General features: G+C 37.9%; 1 protein-coding gene, 1 long non-coding RNA gene and 1 pseudogene across 2 annotated transcripts; 1 reads left to right on the forward strand and 2 right to left on the reverse strand.

Annotated features, from left to right (window-relative positions):
- Positions 1-1203: 1203 nt before the first annotated feature.
- Positions 1204-3609, reverse strand: LOC121251183 (annotated as a pseudogene).
- A 103-nt stretch (positions 3610-3712) lies between these two features.
- LOC121251010 lies at positions 3713-4871 on the reverse strand. Its single transcript, XR_005937909.1, has 2 exons — positions 4502-4871; positions 3713-4054 (listed from the first exon to the last, which is right to left on the reverse strand). It is a non-coding gene; the product is annotated as an uncharacterized LOC121251010 (long non-coding RNA).
- Positions 4872-5923: 1052 nt separating this feature from the next.
- LOC121251011 (probable inactive receptor kinase At2g26730) lies at positions 5924-8379 on the forward strand. The gene is made up of 2 exons (XM_041150294.1): positions 5924-7457; positions 7648-8379. Exons 1-2 carry the CDS (start codon positions 6125-6127, stop codon positions 8205-8207), a joined length of 1893 nt encoding a protein of 630 aa, XP_041006228.1. The 5' UTR covers positions 5924-6124; the 3' UTR covers positions 8208-8379.
- Positions 8380-20017: the final 11638 nt, after the last annotated feature.

The following is a 20017-nucleotide window of genomic DNA, read 5'->3' on the forward strand; positions in this document are numbered from 1 at the left end:
TACTACAGCCACCAAAAAAGTGACTTGAAGAAATTTTCTTAATAGTGTATTTTATTTTATTTTTATGTATTTTTTTAATCATCATAAACATTTTTAAAAAAAATAAAAACTTTACAATATAATTAAAAAATATTTTTTTAATCACTAAAGTTAAAAAAAAAAAAGTCATTCAGAACACAAATTCAAAACTCAAATTCGAAACCAAAAGCATTTCTCAAGTTATGACCCATTTAAGAAAATATTAGTCAGATATTGAATATTTGCTCCTTCTCAGCCACATGACTTGTATATTAGAATTGCAAATCTATTGACACGCGTAAAAATGTCTCCCATTTTGTTGTACACTTTTTTTTATAGGTATATTTAATTGGACACACGATAACCAGATTTTGTGAAAAACGTTTGTTTACACATTTGGAGTATCTCAAAATTTTATAAATAATAATAAAATAATTTAAGTTAACATATTTTATTAGATTTAAAAAAAAATTAAATAAAAATATTATGATGTAAAAAATTGTTTGAATATAATTGTTTGAATATAATTTTTATTTTAAAATTTGTAAAAGTTGTATTAATTTTTATATTTGAATAATGATTAACTAATAATCAGATGAAAAAAATTAAAAATTAGAAAATATTTTGTATTTAAGTAATATTTAAAAATAAAGTTACGGGAAATTTTAAAAATTTTAAAAATTATGTATCTAACGTACCTAACATTCTCATTCGATTTCAATATTTCCGTATGTGACAAGGGCACTTGCTTTTTGACATGGAACATGGTAGGTAACTTTATCTATGTTAAGTGGCTTTATGTTTAAATAATTAATTAAAAATAATAAAATCATGACAGAAGAACAAAATTTCTCTATTTACTTTAGGCCGATCATAAACCATTGTACGGCAAGAGATAATGACAGAGAAATTCAGGCCATCTTTTGTCTTGATTGGCCACTAACTATGGATTAAAATAATTGCTCAATGCACCATTAATTGGTGATTGTCCAAAGTTATATACCTTTCAGTTCTAGAGAAATGATAATTATACTCGTGAATGCATAAACGCTACGTAATTGTTTTGAAAAAAATGAATAAATATAAGATCTACATAAAAAAAAATTAAATTTTTAATAATAAACTCATTATTTTTCAAAATGACTGTACGTCGCTTGCATACTATACGACTATATATAGCATTACTCACAAAGGAATCTTCCCATTCCATGAAGGTGCCAAGCTACCAAAGCCACAATCCTCACTCATTTCTTCTTCTTTTGCTTTTCATCATATGACAGCATAAAACCCAATTGATATTATTATTTCTCCAACAACACTGCAACAACATTAAGATTTAAAAGATGCAAGTTTAACTGTGAAGGAAGCGATATACACAAGCCAAGTAATTGCAAATAGCATTTGCTGCTTTGCAAGAAAGTAATGAGAGCGAGGATTCTATACCTCCCAAGATAGAGAGCATCTCCAAGGAATATTACACCCATTGCAGCTGCAATGGCAATTGACAAAGGCTTGAAGATTGATATATACACAGGCCCCTTCAAGCGAAGTCCCCATGAGTGAACGACAGCCATGAAGGATGCAGAAATCCCCAGATCACAGAGAATTCCTCAGGTCAGGTCAGACGTTACCAAAAGCCTGCTTTGTCATGGTGGTCGATTAGTTTCTTACCGAGTATACAATGGCAACCAGTGCTATATCAGGTTTTAGTCTCCAAGCATTCATGTTTGTTTCTGCCATTAAAGATACTGGTGCAGATAGCACAAGTTGTATAAGAAGGACACAATTATCTCCGATGGATACATTTTCATAACTTGAGTCTGTAAAACGCTACAAAATCTGAATTTAGCTTCTTTGAATTATTTTATAGCAGTACCATACTCCGCACATCTAGGAAGTACTTGAAAGGATAATTCATCATGGAAAGTACCTGAACAATGTACCAGATTGAGAACATAAGGCACTCAACAGCAAGTAAAAGGCCACCAAAGACCCAATTCGTTTGTGAGGAGCCCAGGATAAAAGGAAGTGAAAGGGATGGTGGTTGAGATGAGGTCGATATGAGTGTAAGGCCCTCATAGAGAACCACTACTAGTGCACCTGATATTGATACTGACTTTAGCCAGAGTACTTGACCTTCTTAAAGCTAACTGTTCCATCCTTTTTGAAGCACCCATATAAGGTTGAGGAGAGGAAATAGAAAGTTCAGATGACAGTTACCAACAAGAAATGGATTAAACAAACTCAGTGATTAAAGAACTGACTACATGGACCTACTGTTTGTCGTTTGAATGCATCTTCTACCACACATCCATGGAAGGGTTAAAGATTAAAACACAATAAAAGAAAATGACTCAGCAATACACAAAGTAGGAGAATGGGAAGTATGATTGGCTACATTATATTTCATAACAAAGTCCATTTTATAATTCTTAGAGCCCCACATCGCCCCCCCAAAAACAAATCATGCAGTGCCATCATTATGCCTAATTAAAAATCATTCTATGAGATGCGCCTTTATAATCAAAACAATATGACTTTCGCATAATGATCGTTGAAATGGCCGGTGACTACTCTCCACTAACCACATGCGCACACTTAAAAGAAACATATTAGATAAACTCCAAAGATTAGTAAGAACGAATAGAGGAACCTAAAAATGACGGCAAGTATAAAGTAAAAGCTGGTGTGACGTTGCTGACAGCTGAAGCAAGAGTCGGCGAACTGTATTCTATGCCTTTATATCCACATATCTGAGCTCCATACCTGCCTAACACAGATCATCCAACATAAGAAAAATTCCCTTCTTATTTTTTCTTCCCATTTTTCATTTCCCGAATCTAGAAAGAAAGAAAGAGAACGTTTTCTTACCCAAACAATCCGAAGAGGAAAATTCTATAGAGGAGAGACAACTCCAACGCAGGAAGCTCAGCCCTTCTATATGCACGAGATAAAAACCATTAAGAAAAAATATTGGAGAATGTCTTTTCAATTGGCATATGAAGGATTATTTTATGTATTATGTAGGACGTAGAGAATCAGGTTAAGAAACAGACCGGCCAGAGAAGAAGGCCAAGGGAAGGAGAACAAGGGTCGATACGGCGTAGGAGTAAGCCATGAAGACGTGATAACTCAAAACCTTTCAAAGTAGCTGCTTTAAACAGAACATCTATGACAACGTTGATGCTCTCACAAGCAACCATGGCAAAAAAAGGGAGAACATCCTTGTAAAAATAGCTGCTCCCTGCCATCTCTCTGACTCTTCCTGATCGATCTCTCTCAGTTATTTTGATTAGAGTAAATCTATTTATACTATGCAGCATCATTAAAATCTGCATATTGTTTTACGGGATTAAAAAAACGAATAGCCTTTTGTCATTTAATGCATCCAAAACCAAAATATCTTATCGATGGGTGAACACTAACAGGGATCTGTCAAAAACTTGTGATCATACTTTTTATTATTATTTTCTTATGAAAAATTATAGGAAAATGCTATATGTCCTGATAAAGCAAGGTTCCGATGATAGGGTCAGACAGATTTTTTTTTTTTTTAATTTTTTTTTTAATTTTGTTTTTACTTAATGAATGATAAAGTATTTTTTTAATGACGATTTTTTTTTTTTTTTTTTTTAACGTTGAAGGGGTTTAAAAAATGCATAAAAAAAATGCACCAATCGGAAGAATTCCTCGATAGCAAAAAGATTTTTGTAAGAAGTTGAACAAGTTTCTTTCAATTCATCCTGGATAACAATTACTGTAATGGCAATTAAAGCTAATGATGCAGAGAGTAGGTAGGATAAATTTACCAGTATCATCTCTTCCTCTTCCCCGCCATCCTCCACCTCAGAAGGAATAGCAGCAGCAGAATTATTATCTTTGTTGCAACTCTTGGAAACCATGTCATCCCTTTGTAACTCATTCCCCATCATGTCAGCTTCTTTTGAAAAAATCTTTTCACCCATAGATCATTCTTCTGCGTTTTCTTCTGGTTCTCGACTTCCTTCACTGCTTCTTTCAGTTTCATTGCCTCAAGCTGTTCACAAGAATCAGAAGCACAATTACTTTAACTCAAGCCGATAGCCAATATGCCATATCATATACACCACTAAATCGTATCTCATTCGAAACTAACTAGGATGATGATCCTCTGTTTCATCATCTCGGCTTCCAGAACCGATATTCATGCAAAATTTCATCCTTTTTTTTTTTTTAAGAAAACAAATTCGAACCCGAATTAAGTCCAATGGCTTTTCCCCAGTTCTCCGACCAACCCGACAAAGAGCAAAATGGCATTTTTCATGTGCTGGTTACAATGGTATAATGTAATGGAGTTTTAGTTGCAAAACGCGAAGTCACCCACATACAAAATCTAATACAGTGGATTACTACAAATGCTCATAAGGGGCACAACTTCCCAGATAAAATCTTCAAAAATAACAGTGACCGGATCGAGAAGCAACTTCTCGGCAGTCTTTCTGACCTTGGCCGGCGCGTTGTCTACCGCGCTCGATCAGGGAGCGGTGCTTGAGAGTGAGGGTTCCGCCATTACAACAGAAATGCCTTTTCTGGACCAAGTTTTTGGTCTCAAACGAAGTCATTTGCGTCGCGCCGGCGAAGAGGAAGACGAGGAACCAACACCTTGCAAATTCGGCGAAAGAAAGAGAGCAAATGCACGTTCCGTATCATCTCGACCTTTCTTTTTCCGCCTTTCCTGCATGAACTGCGCCATCTATACGCTCGCATCTGCAAGACAAATAAAAAAATATCTGAAATTCGAGGGTTGTGAGATTTGAGGCGCAAGACAAATCTCCATAATCATACAACGTTGGATAAGAATTTGAGAACATTGACGGCCTGCTTTATTCGAGAGTGTGCCCCGACCCACTTGGAACGGTTCACAGGATAAATTACCCACTAACTACCAACCAGCTAGCGATCAATCATCTAACGGTCCATTCTCGTAAATGCCGATTTTCAGAGCACAATTTCAACTAAAAGCCAACTGGTGATCTTAGTATTAAGTAATTGATTACATCTTTTCTGGGCCGGTTAAATGCATGGATTATATGCTAGAGACAAGTGCAGGATGAAAAGCATGAAAAGACAAAAGGATGAGAATCTTTTTAGAATGAAACAGGGAGATGCTGGTTCAACTTTGAGCTCATCTTTGTCTGATACTTTCTGTACTCGACCTGCCCTTACACCATGGACATAAACCATAAAGTTTTTAGGGTGGCTTATTTGAGCAGTAGGTAATGATAGTTTAAGGATTCGTTTGTTTCTTTAATTCATCTTACTCATCTCAACTCATCATTACAATTTTTTTAAATTTCAATACAAAATATAATAAACAATTTAACTTTTTCAAATTTCAAAATAATAATAATATTAAAAAATAATATTCTAACAATATTTTATAATCTTAACTCAATTCAATTTAACATTTAAACACAAAAATTGATGTATTTAAAAATTGGTGTCCGAATCTAAGGGCTCGTTTGTTTTCAGAGATGAGATGAGATGAGATGAGATGAAAGTTAAAAAGTTGAATAAAATAATATTAGAATATATTTTTTAATATTATTTTTATTTTAGAATTTGAAAAAGTTGAATTTTTTATTTTATTTTTTGTGAAAATTTGAAAAAGTTGTAATGATGAAGTGAAATGAGATGAGATGAGATGAGATATTTTTCGAAAACAAACAAGGACTAAATGCCCCATTGCATAAATAGGAACGTTTGTGTTGTACATTCCAAATGGGACTTTATAAAGTGGTCACCCTCATGAACAGTGTCTACTGATTGATTAGGAGAATTATACGAGTTAAAAAAAAAAGGGGATAAAATCATTGTGGCTGCCGGCACTACATTTTCGAATTTTAGTTCGAGTCGAATGGCCTATTATCTAATCATATATTGCCAAGTCAAAAGCAAGCTATATATAAAAATTCTCCTCGAAGAATCAGCCAATTGGCACTGCAACAATTCCAGCAATCGCTTAACCCTTTGTAATTTCCTCCTCGTTCCCCAATCCCAACCATTTTCAGAGCCATCTTGTATTTAAAACTTTCTCCCAACAAGATCATTCTCTAGGCCTTTTTGCATGAAATCTCAAGATCGTACACAAATGAATCGAGTTTCCATCTGGGTAATCGTCTTTTCCTTTTTCCTTATCCTCCATATGACAAATTCTGTGGAGGACGAGGTTAAGAACTCACTCATAGACTTTCTTTCCAAACTCTCCAACAATAATGTTGATCCAGGGCTCAATTTGCTTTGGAACTCAACCTCTGATCCCTGCAAGGACCAGTGGCCTGGTGTATTCTGCGATAGTCGAAATGCTTCTGTGACAAAGTTACTTCTTTACTCGCTAAATCTCAATGGAAGTCTTGATATCACTTCTCTTTGTAACACGGAGTCCCTTGCTGCATCTCTTAATGTTCTTGCCCTTGATGGCAACAGTATTGGTGGAGGAATCCCAGCTGAGATTTCGAACTGCAGGCAACTCACTCGCTTGCACTTAAGTGGGAACCAACTTTCTGGAAGCCTTCCCAGTTCGCTTGCCATGTTGGGTAATCTAAAAAGACTGGATATTTCGAACAATAACTTCTCTGGTGAGTTGCCAGAGTTGTCCCGGATTTCAGGTCTGACAATGCTCCTCGCTCAAAACAACCATCTGAGTGGAAAGATACCCAAGTTTGACTTCTCCAATTTTGACGTTTTCAACGTTTCCGTCAACAACTTCAGCGGCCTTATTCCAGATGTGGGCGGCCGATTCTCTGAAAGCAGCTTCTTGGGCAATCCCGAACTATGCGGAGATCCATTGCCAAAGAATTGTTCATCCCTCCCACAGGAAGCGGATGACAAACCAAAGAGTCCCTCAACCAGTCTGATTCTTATGTACTCAGGCTATATAATAGTGGCCTTGGTTTGTCTCGGGCTGATCGTTTTCAAGCTGTGCAAAAGAAAAGCTAAAGAAGAGGAGGTTGATGCAAAGATCAAGGTAGTAGAAGTTGATGATAGTATCAGAAGGCACGGCATAATATCAAACGAGTACAAATCAGGTGTGAGCAGGTCAGAAAATATGGATACCTCATATGAAAGTACGTTGGTTTCCTCCTCGCTGATTGTCCTTCAAAGCCCTGCTGTGAATGGACTAAAATTCGAAGATTTGCTCAGTGCTCCAGCCGAATTGCTTGGAAGAGGAAAGCACGGTACCCTTTATAAGATCATATTTGAGAATGGGATGAATTTAGTTGTCAAAAGGATCAAGGATTGGATCATTTCAAGCAATGAATTTAAGCAGAGGATGCAAAGGATGGACCAAGTGAAGCACCCAAATGTACTGCCTGCTCTTGGTTATTATTGTTCCAAAGAGGAGAAGCTTTTGGTCTATGAATATCAGGAAAATGGAAGTCTATTCAGGCTTCTTCATGGTAAATATCACTCTTCTTTTATCTTTGTGTAATTACTAATTATTGTACTTTTTCTGTCATGATTCTGTATTGTTTTATATCTCTTGTACCGTGCTTGCCCTCAACCTCTTGAGAACTTCATCTACCATTTTTTTTTTTTTTTTTTGCCTTGTATTTTTTAGGTTTCTAAAGTACTAAATATTATACTCAGGAACCCACACGAGCCAAAAACTTGACTGGGCAAACAGACTGGCTGTTGCAGCTAGTATTGCTGAGGCATTAGCCTTCATGCATCAAGAACTGAAAGAAGATGGGATTGCCCACGGTAACTTGAAATCCTCCAACATCTTGCTGAATAGGAACATGGAGCCTCGCATAAGTGAATATGGTCTTATGGTGATGGATAACCAAAATGGCTCATCTCTTCCCGACGCTGCTAGGACCAATAATGCTTTCAGAGCCTTCAAAGGAGACATTTATGGATTGGGTGTCATTCTTCTCGAGCTTCTTACTGGAAAGCTGGTGCAGAATAATGGAGTTGACTTGGCTGACTGGGTTCTCTCGGTTATTCGGGAGGAGTGGACTGTTGAAGTCTTCGACAGGTCCCTGATCTCAGAAGGTGCAAGCGAAGAAAGGATGGTGAGCTTGTTGCAGGTGGGGATTAAATGTGTTAATAAAACCCCGGATGCAAGGCCAAGCATAAACCAAGTTGTTGTCATGATCAACACCATCAAAGATGAAGAAGAGAGATCCATATCTTTTGACGTTTGAACCATTATAAAAGAGTAATCTTTTGCTTGTTAACGTAGGATATCAGAATTTCAAAGCACGCAAAGAAACTTTGGCCGAGGAAAATTCGTTTTTCTCAAACCTAAATTTCGTTGTAATGAGTGCAAGAGAAAGTAGTAGATAGGTCTTTGAATAGTAATTCCTGTTTTCCCCCTCATATCTGAAGAATTGTGCAGTAATCTCTTTGATCATATTCCAATAAGCCTGGAACGCATGCATGCTGCAACTTATTAGTGGAAAGTGATTCTTAAAACCTGCATGTTCAGACTTTTGAAACATTACAGAAATATTAGATCCCTCTGAGATAAGTGACCATAACTTGGTCAGCAATAATTCTCAACCATCAGAAACGAAGCAAAAAGCAACCTACCAATCCAATAACCGTCCTTTTGATTTGATAAATTGGTTTTCCTAGGATTTAAATTGTTTGGGGTTTTGCTTTATTGGTTTTGGTTTAAAAATAGGCATGTTTAGATTGGTTTTTATTGTTTTATTTATTTAGTTTAATTTATTGTATAGGTTGTTTTTCCTTTTATTACTCGTTTTTTATTTCGGGATGGTTTTATTGAATCTTTGTAAATCTTAAGTGTCATGTTTGTTACCACTATATTCCTACGCAATAAGCGAATGCAATCAATAAAATTGGGTGCCATTTTCTTTCTAAAATTTAAAAAAAAAAAAAAAAAAAAAAAAAAAAAAAAAAAAAAAAAAAAGGTTGCCTAGAGGTGGGACTTTTTGAACTATTCCATAGCTTATAGCAAGTTTCCGACTATGAAATAAAGGGGAAAATGGGTCACTAAACCATGACTAAAAAAGAACTAAATGGCCAAAGTTTGTAAATTGAGGTTGTTGGTGTGTAAATGACATGACTAACTATAACTATATGCACGGATCAAACAATACGAACAAATTCAAAAGGATTAAAGAAAGTCTAAACTGCTATATATGCTGGATTACGGAGAAGAGATTGAAGAAAACAAGATCTATGAATTTTTTTCCCCCCTTTCTCTTTGTTGGGTAGAGGTATCTATCTATGATCTATCTTATTATCTAAATTATTGAAAAAAATAAACAGTGCTGATTCTTTAAGACACAACATAGATGCTGAGCATCTTTCTGGAAGGATGAGACTCATTATAGCCGGCAGGCCTTTGTTTTTACTTTGGAAAAAGACCTCTACTTGGGTTGCTGTCCTGTTAGCTGCGTGTTCAACATTGTTGCTATTGCTTTAGTGATTCCAAGCATGTATTGGCTATGATTTTGTTGGTGATTGGGATAGCCTAAACATATTACCAGGCAGAAAAAAAATATACTCGTATCCAATATTGAACAGATTTCTAAGTTCCCTTTTCTTTTGTGCGTAAAAATTTATATGAAAAATGTTCTTGGAAGAGAGAGAATAAGATGGGGTTTTATTAGAATTTTTATGGGCTACTGGGCTTGGTTATGATAACTATTTTAAATTTTAAGATTGGGGGGCCAAGGGAGAAATTAGATTTTAATGTTTTCCGGCGGGCCATGAAGAGTTTTTCCTAAAAAATTTTTAGGGACAGAAGCACATGGCGCTGACGTGGGCCAAGACCAGATATTAAAATACTCTCAATGAATTAGTTAAAGTTAAATTATATTTTTAATGAATGTAAGATGAATTTAATTTTTAAGTATTTCATTCACATAAATCTCTACATTGGAATAGCTCTTTTTTCATTATATAATAATAAAATAGTATAAAATGAATTTGAGAATATTCATATCAAATTTTCACATTAGATTATCTTTTTTTTTTTGTTTTCTCAATTCCCCTAGCGGGGTTCCTTTCTATTAAGAAGCCTCACTTATAGGTGGAGGAAACCAAGAGTACATCGTTCCTATATTCGATATATGCATAAGACAAAAGCCAAAATATACAAAAAAACCACTATATCAGACTAACCAGCAAGCCTAAGATATGGGAAGTCTAACTTGTCCATGCGAAGCAGCCCCTTCAAAGGTTTTGGTAACTCAGTGAAGGAGTGCCACCTAGTCGAGCAGCCACTGGATCCCATCCGAGCCATAAAATCTGCAGGTGCATTTCCTTGTCTAAATAAATGGCGGATAATAAATTGTTAGTGCTTAAGTAACTCCAGGATCTCATCTCAATACTCTTCAAGGTACCAAACTTCACATCTAGAGGACTTTAACCAGTTTACCACAACCAACGAATCCATTTCAATTTCAGCCTTTGTGATGCCCAAGCTCTTGAGTATACGAACCCCATGAAGGAGAGCCATACATTCTGCAAAGTTACTTGTGCCTTGGCCTAGAAACAGCGAAAAAGCCATCACCAAAGAGCCTTGGTCAGACCGAATCACACCACCAGCCCCTGTTTGTCCCGGGTTTCCTCGGGAACTCCCATCGACATTCAGCTTAAACCAACCAGGCATCGGTCTTACCCACTTCACAATTTGGATAGTTTTGGTTCTAGGAGATTTGTAGGGAATATTCATATTTTCAAGCACCTGTTCATCACGTCTAGAAAGAGTTTTATTGCTCTTTAACTTACCTGCAACTCTGGCAATCCAGAACTTCACATTGCGCCAGACATCTTCAGCCGACACTGCTTTATTCTCCATTCGGACTTTACATCTCCTTGTCCAGAGCTGCCATGTGATGCTGGAAGGGATAATACCAATGAGTTGGCCCATGGTTGATGACTTTGTTGCCTTCTTGAACCAAGCTTCCACTGTATCCCTCCATTTTCTGCTTGGTATATGTTGCATGCCGACAATGGCCGCACATCTCAGCCAAATAAACTGTGCAACTTCCCCCAACCCAAGAACATGGTTTTGATCTTCATAAGCTCCTAGCACATAACAATTGCGCCTAGAAACCACCGGAACTCCAATTTTACGAACTCTGTCATCCACACTCAGAGCATTGTTCAACACCTTCCACATGGCTATCACAATGTTCTTTGGCAAGCTTGAATGCCAAACCCATCCTACCCATTTATTTTTCGGGGCTTTAACCCGAACACATTCCCAAGCACTTCTCGTGGAGAATTTCCCATCATCCTTTTCAGTCCATACCAAAATATCTTCCCCTTCCTTTCTTCTGCTCAGCAAGATGGCTATTTCCTTAGCTTTAGCTGTCCCCACGAGACCAATAAGAAGTTCTAAATCACATCCTACCTCCAAGATGCATTCCTTAACTTGGAGCTTCGGGGAATCAACAATTGGGAGGATCTCTCCAAGCACGGCATCACCCAACCATTTGTCGTGCCAAAAAGACAGAGCCCCATTCTTTATCTTCCATTTAGAGTGTTCAATAATACCCGAGATACACTTGACTATCATTTTCCAGAATCTGGTGCCTTTGGTCGGATTCACCAAGGAGATATGGCTTGTTTTCGCATATTTGGCTTTGAAAAAGTTAGACCAAAGATTTTTCTCCATTAGGATCTTCCATGCAAATTTCATGTGTAGTGCAATTTGAATATCACGCAGACTACAGACTCCAATACCACCTTCTTGCACCGGTTTAGACATCATCTCCCAGCCTCTCCAGTGCCTTCTTATTTTTCCTTCTTTTGTCCTCCAAAAGAAATTGCTCAAGGATCTATCCAGGGATGCTAAGATCGATTTTGGTACCTCCAGTATGGAGAGCATGAAAATAGGGATGCTACTTAGGACATGCTTAAGAAGGAGTAATATCGCCCCATTAGATAATGACCGTGCTTTCCAGCCATCAATCCTCTCTCGAACCTTCTCCACCATTTCATCCAAATGAATAGCTTTTAGCCTTCCAAAAATAATAGGGGCACCCAAATATGTAAACGGTAGGAGGCCCTCCTGAAAACCTGTAATACCAAGCAAAGACCTTCTCTTGACAGGTGTGATATGCTTGGAGAAAATAATAGAAGACTTTTCGTTGTTCACCTTGTGACCCGACCATCTTTCATAGTGCTCCAAAGTCTTAGAGATGGCCCTCAATGATGCTTTACCACCATTTGCAAAAACCACAATGTCATCTACATATAATAGATGCGATATAATCGGTGTATCTCGCGGATGAAAGAAAGGCCTTATTTTCCCATATCGGAACTGTTCTTTGAGTAGCCTAGACAAAACTTCTTCCATCACAATAAATAAATAAGAGGAAATAGGATCCCCTTGGCGTAGGCCCCGACCACCTTGAAAAAAACCTTTTGGGGATCCATTCATCACCACTGAGAACCACGGTGAGGGAAAACAATTTTTTAGGATGGCACACACCTGTCCCGAGAAACCAAAACCATAAAAGCGCCCCGTTCCAGGGATATTAGTCTAGCAAGCATAGGAGATAGTCGTCCCACTAGAATCTTAGTGCACAGCTTTTAGAATACGGAACAGAGACTAATAGGATGAAACTAGTCAAACCCCTTAGGGTTTTCCACCTTTGGTATAAGAGTCAAGAAGGAATGGCAGAATAATTTCGGGATGGGGGACCCTTTGAAGAATTCCTGCACAGCCTCAACTACATCTTTACTCACGATATCCCAACAAGTTTTATAATAACCCGATCCAAATCCATTCGGACCAGGACTACTATCTGTAGGAATAGAAAACACTGCAGCTTTGATCTCATGGATTGATGGAGGCTCCAGTAAACAAACATTATCAGCATAAAAAATAACCTTATCCACAAGTGAATCCAGCTCAGAAGGAGTTCCAGTATGAGTCGCAGCTAGAAAGGTTTGGAAATAGTCTACTGCTCCCTGATGTACTTCTTCCGGTGATTTAAGCCACGCCCCATCAATTGTCTTCATCTCGTTAACCACCTTATAAGATTTAGACGATAAAGCCTTGAAAAAAGCAGAGCTCGCTTCCCCTTGCTCTAGCCAAGACTATTTTGCTTGTTGAGCTAGTCTAGTTTCTTCCCGATTCAACCAGGTATTGAGTTCCATTTTTGTCACCAAGAGATTAAGATCCGTGTCTTCCGAAAAGCCATCTTGTAAACTCTCTTCAAGCAGTGTAACCCTTTCTTCTAAGTGTTGAATTTGCTCCATGGTCCACCCAAAACCTTCTCTATTCCACCTACGAAGTGTAACACTCCGTATTTTAGTGTATTTTTTTACTGAAGGATTATTTTTATTTATTCGAAAATTTATTCTCTTATTTTATAATTATTAAATTTTATTTGGGTTATTCTTATGATTTTTAATTTTGTGAAAATTATTTTGAAGTGCTTTCTTATTATTAATTATTGTTATGCTTTTAAAATCTCTTTATTGTAAATTAATTACTGTTGGATTTAATTTTTTAGTTTCCCTTTACCATTGCGTTTGAATTATTTTATTTAACTTAAGGTTTTGAAATCATTTCCGTTAGATCATTTTTGTGACCCAAGTTATGAGGATTGGACCTCATTTCTTTTCCCTCTATTTTTCTTTCCTCCTTTTCTTTTCTCTTTCTTTTCTTTTCTTCCTTATTTATCCTTCGACCCTCTCTCCCGCGCGAACTGCTCCCCCTCCCTCTCCCCCGTGCATTTTTTTCGTCCGCCCAGCCCACCGCCGTGACCGTCACCGCCCACCCCATTTGGTTCCCCAGCCGCCGGCGACCTTACCCCACCAACCTCACCTCCATTCGCGCCGCCGTTAGCCACCACGAGCCCATTGAAGCTGCGGCACTCTTTCCGCCACTGTGCCGCCGTCGCACCACCATTAGCCACCATCTTTTCACCACATCATCCTCGACCTCTTGGCAACCCATTGGACCCAACCCCAGCTCCGATCCGCCATCGGTGAAGCTCCATCATCTACATTTCCAATTTGGGTATTTTGGTCTTCTACTGCCCATTGCACCGCCACCCACGGCCAACCTTCACTACCACTAGCTTCACCGACCTCCTTAGGCCCTACCCTATCATTTTTGGGTTTTCGTTTGTCCCCGTTTGAAAGTAGGTATATGTGACCCACGGCCACAGTGTATTTTGCACTGTTACGTTGCTCAGACGTCATTTCTTGCAGCTTCGTGATCCATCGAAAATTGCTATATAGCGCTGTAAGTATTTCTTCAAAGAATTCTTGTGAATTTAATGTATTTTTGCACTAACACATTTCACTGTATTTGAACTGTTGATTGGTTTTGCCGGACTGAGTCCGAGGAGTACGGGGGTCGGATGGATTGGTGATTGGAGTTGTTTGGTTGGATTTGATTGGATTGGTAATTGTTGGTTTGGATATTGTGTTGGTTCATGTATATTGCATTTGGCACGCATGATCATGTTTGTAAAGGAAAACTGAGTTTTCGTGTATTGCATTCATGTTCATGTGTTTATGAAAACTGGGTTTTCATGTGAGTATGGAATTTGGGTGCATGTGTATCACGACCCCAAGCCGAGATGGGGCATTATCTCGGTGGAGCTCCTATGGTTACTCGGGAGCGGAATATACTGAGTAACGTTCTCTGGATTGTCGCCGGGCGACAATGGGATCGGACGAGAGAGTTGTGCCTACTCCGTGGTCCTTCTACTGGCGGGGACTAGAGGATGTCTGGCCACGTACGCGCTGGGCGCGAAACTGGGCATCGCTCGTTGCGTAGTGTGGGTGCTTGGCCATGTACGCGCCGGGAGCGGAACTGAGCACCGCTACGAAGCCAGGACGTGCGGATGGTCCATAGGGGAGGCCATGGTGCATAGGGTAATAACGGATTAATTGGCTATTTTCTGGGAAAATAGTGTGCGTTGGATTTTGTGTAAATCATTTTCTGAGAAAATGTTTTACGGATTATTTTTGGGCCAAATGGGATTTTGGCATGTGTTGGAAAATTATCATTTTCGGGAAAAATGATGTTTTGAGAAAAAATGCATATTTCATCATATGCATGCATGTTGGTTGCATTAAATGCATTTTATTCTTGAGGATTATTTGGGTTATACTTACCTGCGATACCAATTTGTGGTAACGCAGATTTTGATGCAGATGAGGAGGAGGGCGAGCCTGAAGAGACGGCTCCGCCTGAGGAATGATCTGGGATCACTCGTTTGTTTATTTGAAAACTATTGTATTATATTTTTATGGATGACTGTATAACTGCTATTTAAATTTTTACTGATGTTTGATTGTAAATAAATTCTGGTACTTAGTTGACTATCTGCTGCATTATTTTATTTGTACATTATTGCATGTACACACACTGGCACTTTGTTGGGATGTGTGACCGTGTTGTCACCATCCTGGCGTCTCGATCCCTGTGTATTTATATAAGGGGGATTGAGGGCGCCACACGAAGGGTACCTTTAAGGGCCTTCAATTTAAAGGCCAAACGTGACATACCATGCCCATGAGCTTCCTTATCCCAAGCTGTCCGCACACAGTCCTAGAAGGAATCATGGCTCGACCACATCTGCTGATATTTAAAAGGAGAGAAACCATAACTTGTGTTCACTTTTGCCATCTGAGCTACCATTGGAGAGTGGTCTGAAGTGGTTCTGGGAGATACAACAGAGTTGCTGATTGATAAGCCAAAGTCCAAGCTGAATTAACCAAGGACCTATCTAATTGTGCCTAGCCCCGAGCGGTACCAGACTGCCCATTACACCATGACAACTTGTTTCCTTCACTATTCATACTGAGAGACCAGCAGCATCAATAAAGTTGTTAAAGTCCTCCATACTAGACAGCGACCTAGGCCTTCCACCCCTGCGTTCTTCATCCCTTTGTATGATGTTGAAGTCACCCATCACAATGCATGGAGCAGAGCCAACGTTAACTCCCAGCAAGTCAACCCATAATGTTATGCGGTCCCCTTGTTGACACTTAGCATAGACACACGTAACATAAATTTGTTCTGAGCCTACCTTAGCAAGGATTGAAATGGACTGGTTATTTAAACCAATCAAACACACATTTATACCTTTATCCCAAAACAACCAGAGTTTCCCACCACTTTCTTCGTTTGAGACACCTCCCACCATGCCTAACTTATTCTTCAAACTAGCCATATGAGTTTCAGAGCTGAAAGGTTCAGCTATTGCCACTACACTGGGTTTAAACTTCCTTACCAATTTACAAAGTCTTATTCTAGAGGTACCTAGGCCTTGTAAGTTCCAGTAGAAAATCGATTTCATCATAAGTTCATTTTGTTAGGCCTGCTTTTGGCCTTGGTAGAGCTTCTAACTTTTGGACAAGCTTCCTCGACATCCGAGAGAACTTCTTTCTCTTTTTGCAGATGTTTATTTTCTGGTTCCGATTGAGTCCCTGGGTCTTCACCCACTGGAAACACATTTTCACGAAAGCACTCCTCCTCAATATTTTCAACCATATACGCATCCTCTGGTTCCCCTGCCTCATTAGCGACCATGATGCCTCATTAGCGACCATGTTGCCAGACGTTTCAAGCTCCTCACTATTCCGAAGGGGGGTGTTATTTTCTACCTCTTCCACGTTATTCCTACAGCTACCATCATTTTCTACAACTTCCATGTTACCCATTCCACATACCTCATAAATCTCCCTTTCCTCCATTTCTTCTTCGATGATCACATTATCATACCTGTTCTCCGCTCCATTTTTCTCTTGCAACACGCTAGTCCCCATTTTCATCTCTATCGGTAAAGACTGCTTCTGCTTGTTCTTATCATTCCGTTCCTGCTGAGTTTTAGGGAACCACCTCTGTTTCGGATTTCCCCCTTCCAAATTCCTCAAGACACCACAAGTTAGCTTATCATCCTTTTTCTTACACGTGGAACCATTATGTCCTTGCATTTGACAACCTCGACAGTAAGCAGGCAACATTTCATAAACAACTTCTTGGAATCGGCTACCCACAGCTCTAGGAAGCCCAATCCAGAAACCTTCAATGGGATCAGCGGCCGCGTCCATCTCAATACACACCCGTGCACCATCCATTCTGGTAGCACAACGAGTACTGTTATCCCGCCTGATAAACCGACCCAACGGCTGAGAAAGATTGCATAGCAACGATTCATGGTAGTAGTTTGGAGGCAAACCTGGGAAAACAACCCAGACCGGGACTCTCGAAGGTTCATTCTCCTCATTAAACTCAGTCGTCCATTGAAAGACACGGAAAGGGACACCTTCTATTTCACAAGTCTCTCGTGAGAACGCCTTCAGAAAATCCTCCTCATTCGGGAACCAAAGAAACACATTACGTGGCTTTCACAAGCTAGAGACCACTGGTTGAGCCTAAAGACCCCAGCGGTTTCGAATGAAGGACCGAATCACGTCCAGCGAGGGTCTTTGACGAAGGAACTTCAACACTAGAGAGTACCTAAACGGAACAGCAGATTTTAGAATTTCTTCCTTAGTGAAGCTTACATAGGTTTCTCCCTCAAGCACCTTCGGCGGCCTTAAGGGAACATCAACCTCTGGGAGAGGCGACGGCATCTGACGTACTGTATCCACAAAGGATTTTGGCCTTCCAAGCGGTGTCGGGTTGCCCAAGGGGGGCCATGCGACAGCCAACATTTAACCTAATAGAGCCAAGGGGAACGAGACAAAATCGCCTTTTTCGCCAAAATCGCCTGATTAGATTATCCATTTATTCATTATATAGTAATGAGGAATTAATAATTAAAAAATATTTAATATAAATATTTTTTAATTATTATTTTATTTTATTTTATCATATTTTACTAATTTTTATCATTCCCATCCAACTATATTTTTTTTTTTATCAAATTTGGATAAAGTATCCATGAACTCATGTACTTGAAGAGAGCATCCATTCAACAAACATTTCTAAAAATTGGATATGTTGGTTTGATGAGAGAGAAATAATTTATAAAATAAGAATTTGGCCTATGAACAGGAACATTCAAATTTGGAAATTATCTTGAATGTAATTGTAGTTAAATTACAATTATTTAGAATTTGACTAATCCATTGTGATCTTTTTTTACTCTTTAATACTAAATACTCAATGGATTTAACTTTTAGCTAATCTATTAGTGATGCTCTTAAGATGGCTGGAATACAGGCCAAGACCAGAAATAGGGATGGTTTAGCCCGATACACTTATTTTCTTTATAAATTTTCTTTTGGAGCCCTTTTACTTAGGGGTGTAAATCGGTCCGATTCGGTCAGGTCTGATCCAGTCCAAGGGTAATGATAGACCAAAACTTTCGGTCCATCATTTTTTCAGACTGGACATGACCGATCACTCCTTGTGGACCGAACTGGACCGCGATCCTGTCAGTCCATATTGATCCAGGCTAGTTTCAAATGGTGGCCCAATCATACAAAAAAAACCCATAATTCTTGAAGTATATAAAAAAAGTCCGCAATGTGTATTTTCGGTCTATTAGTATAAAAAAACTACAACGTTTATAATTTTGAATAATACAACTATTTAACTTTATTTAAACATTTTTTTACTTAAAATAGCTTTAAAAAAGTTGTTCAAATTATCAAAATTGATAATCATATATAGTTGATTAATAATTTTATATTTTATATTATCAATAGTCATAGGTTAGATGAAAATTATATAATTTATTTATATAACTAATGTATAAAATAATATAGAAAATTTATAAAAGAAAATTAAAAATATATATAAAATAATATAGATAATTAGAAAAAAAATTAAAAATATATTTTTTTGGTTCAGTCGGTTTGGTCCGATCCGGAGTGAAAAATACTCCACCTTGGAATTGAACCGAAACCCATTCTCTCCCACAAATAGAGGCCGAAATTGGCCAAACAAGTTTTCAGTCCGGTTCGGTCGGTTTTCTTGGTCCAACAAAAAATTTTACACCTCTACTTTTACTTATCATTTGTACATCACATACCATAATTAATTTTTTTATTTTTTTTTAATTCTTTCTAAACTAAATAAATTCTTCTACCCATCATTTATACACCACATATTATTTGGTAAGAAAAAAAAAATTATGTGTAACGTATAGTGTAAGAATGATGAGTTAAATTTTTATTTTCTTTAATCTATTGCTAAACCCAAAAGACAAATGGCAATGGAAAAAAAGAGAGAGCAGAAGGTGGACTTCAATGGATCTTAAACAACTAATATTAAATAGGAAAAATTTAATTGTAAGCGATTTTGAGCACTAATACGCGTACTCATTTAATATAATTGGTCAGAAAGTAGATTTTATTGAAAACATTACTAATTTGAATTTAGAATATGAAGACAATAATATTAATACACAGATTGATACGTAAACTTGCTTGTACATAACAAAACTCTATTAAATATAATGGGTCTGTATGCTAATTCCATCTTCTATGTTTTTTCAAAGAGTAGAAAGTGTTTGAATTAAACAAATATAAAAAATTATGATCGAAGATCTTGACGATTGGCGCTTACAATTGTTTCGAGAGTATGTTAATGTTTGCTTATTATATATGGATAATCATTGCACGTTCCATTTCACTGGCAACAATGCTTTGTGACGATGAGAATTTAGAAATCAAATTTGTACCAAGTTCACCATTCTCTCGGTGTTCACCGCCCAGCCTACCCAAGACTTCAACTTTCCCATACTCAAAACTATATTAATAAATATTTATTTATTTTCAGGGCAATGCTTATTAAACAACATTACCTTTTTAAATTGGCTGGCTTGCATGATATCACGATTATATTATTCATGACATTGACCTTCCATATTGGCCCATTTATTTATTTATTTATTTGTTAAAAAAAAGGAAAAAACAAACTATCAAACGGACGTTGACCCTAAATATGTTACAACATAAGTCTATGTCATCGGTTCTTTTGGACACCGACTCCTGTGATCGTGGAGGAAAGAAAGAAAGATTGCGATGGGATTTTCAGGAACCATCCTTG

This window comes from Juglans microcarpa x Juglans regia, chromosome 2D (assembly GCF_004785595.1).
Source record: "Juglans microcarpa x Juglans regia isolate MS1-56 chromosome 2D, Jm3101_v1.0, whole genome shotgun sequence".
NCBI classification, from domain to species: Eukaryota; Viridiplantae; Streptophyta; class Magnoliopsida; order Fagales; family Juglandaceae; genus Juglans; species Juglans microcarpa x Juglans regia.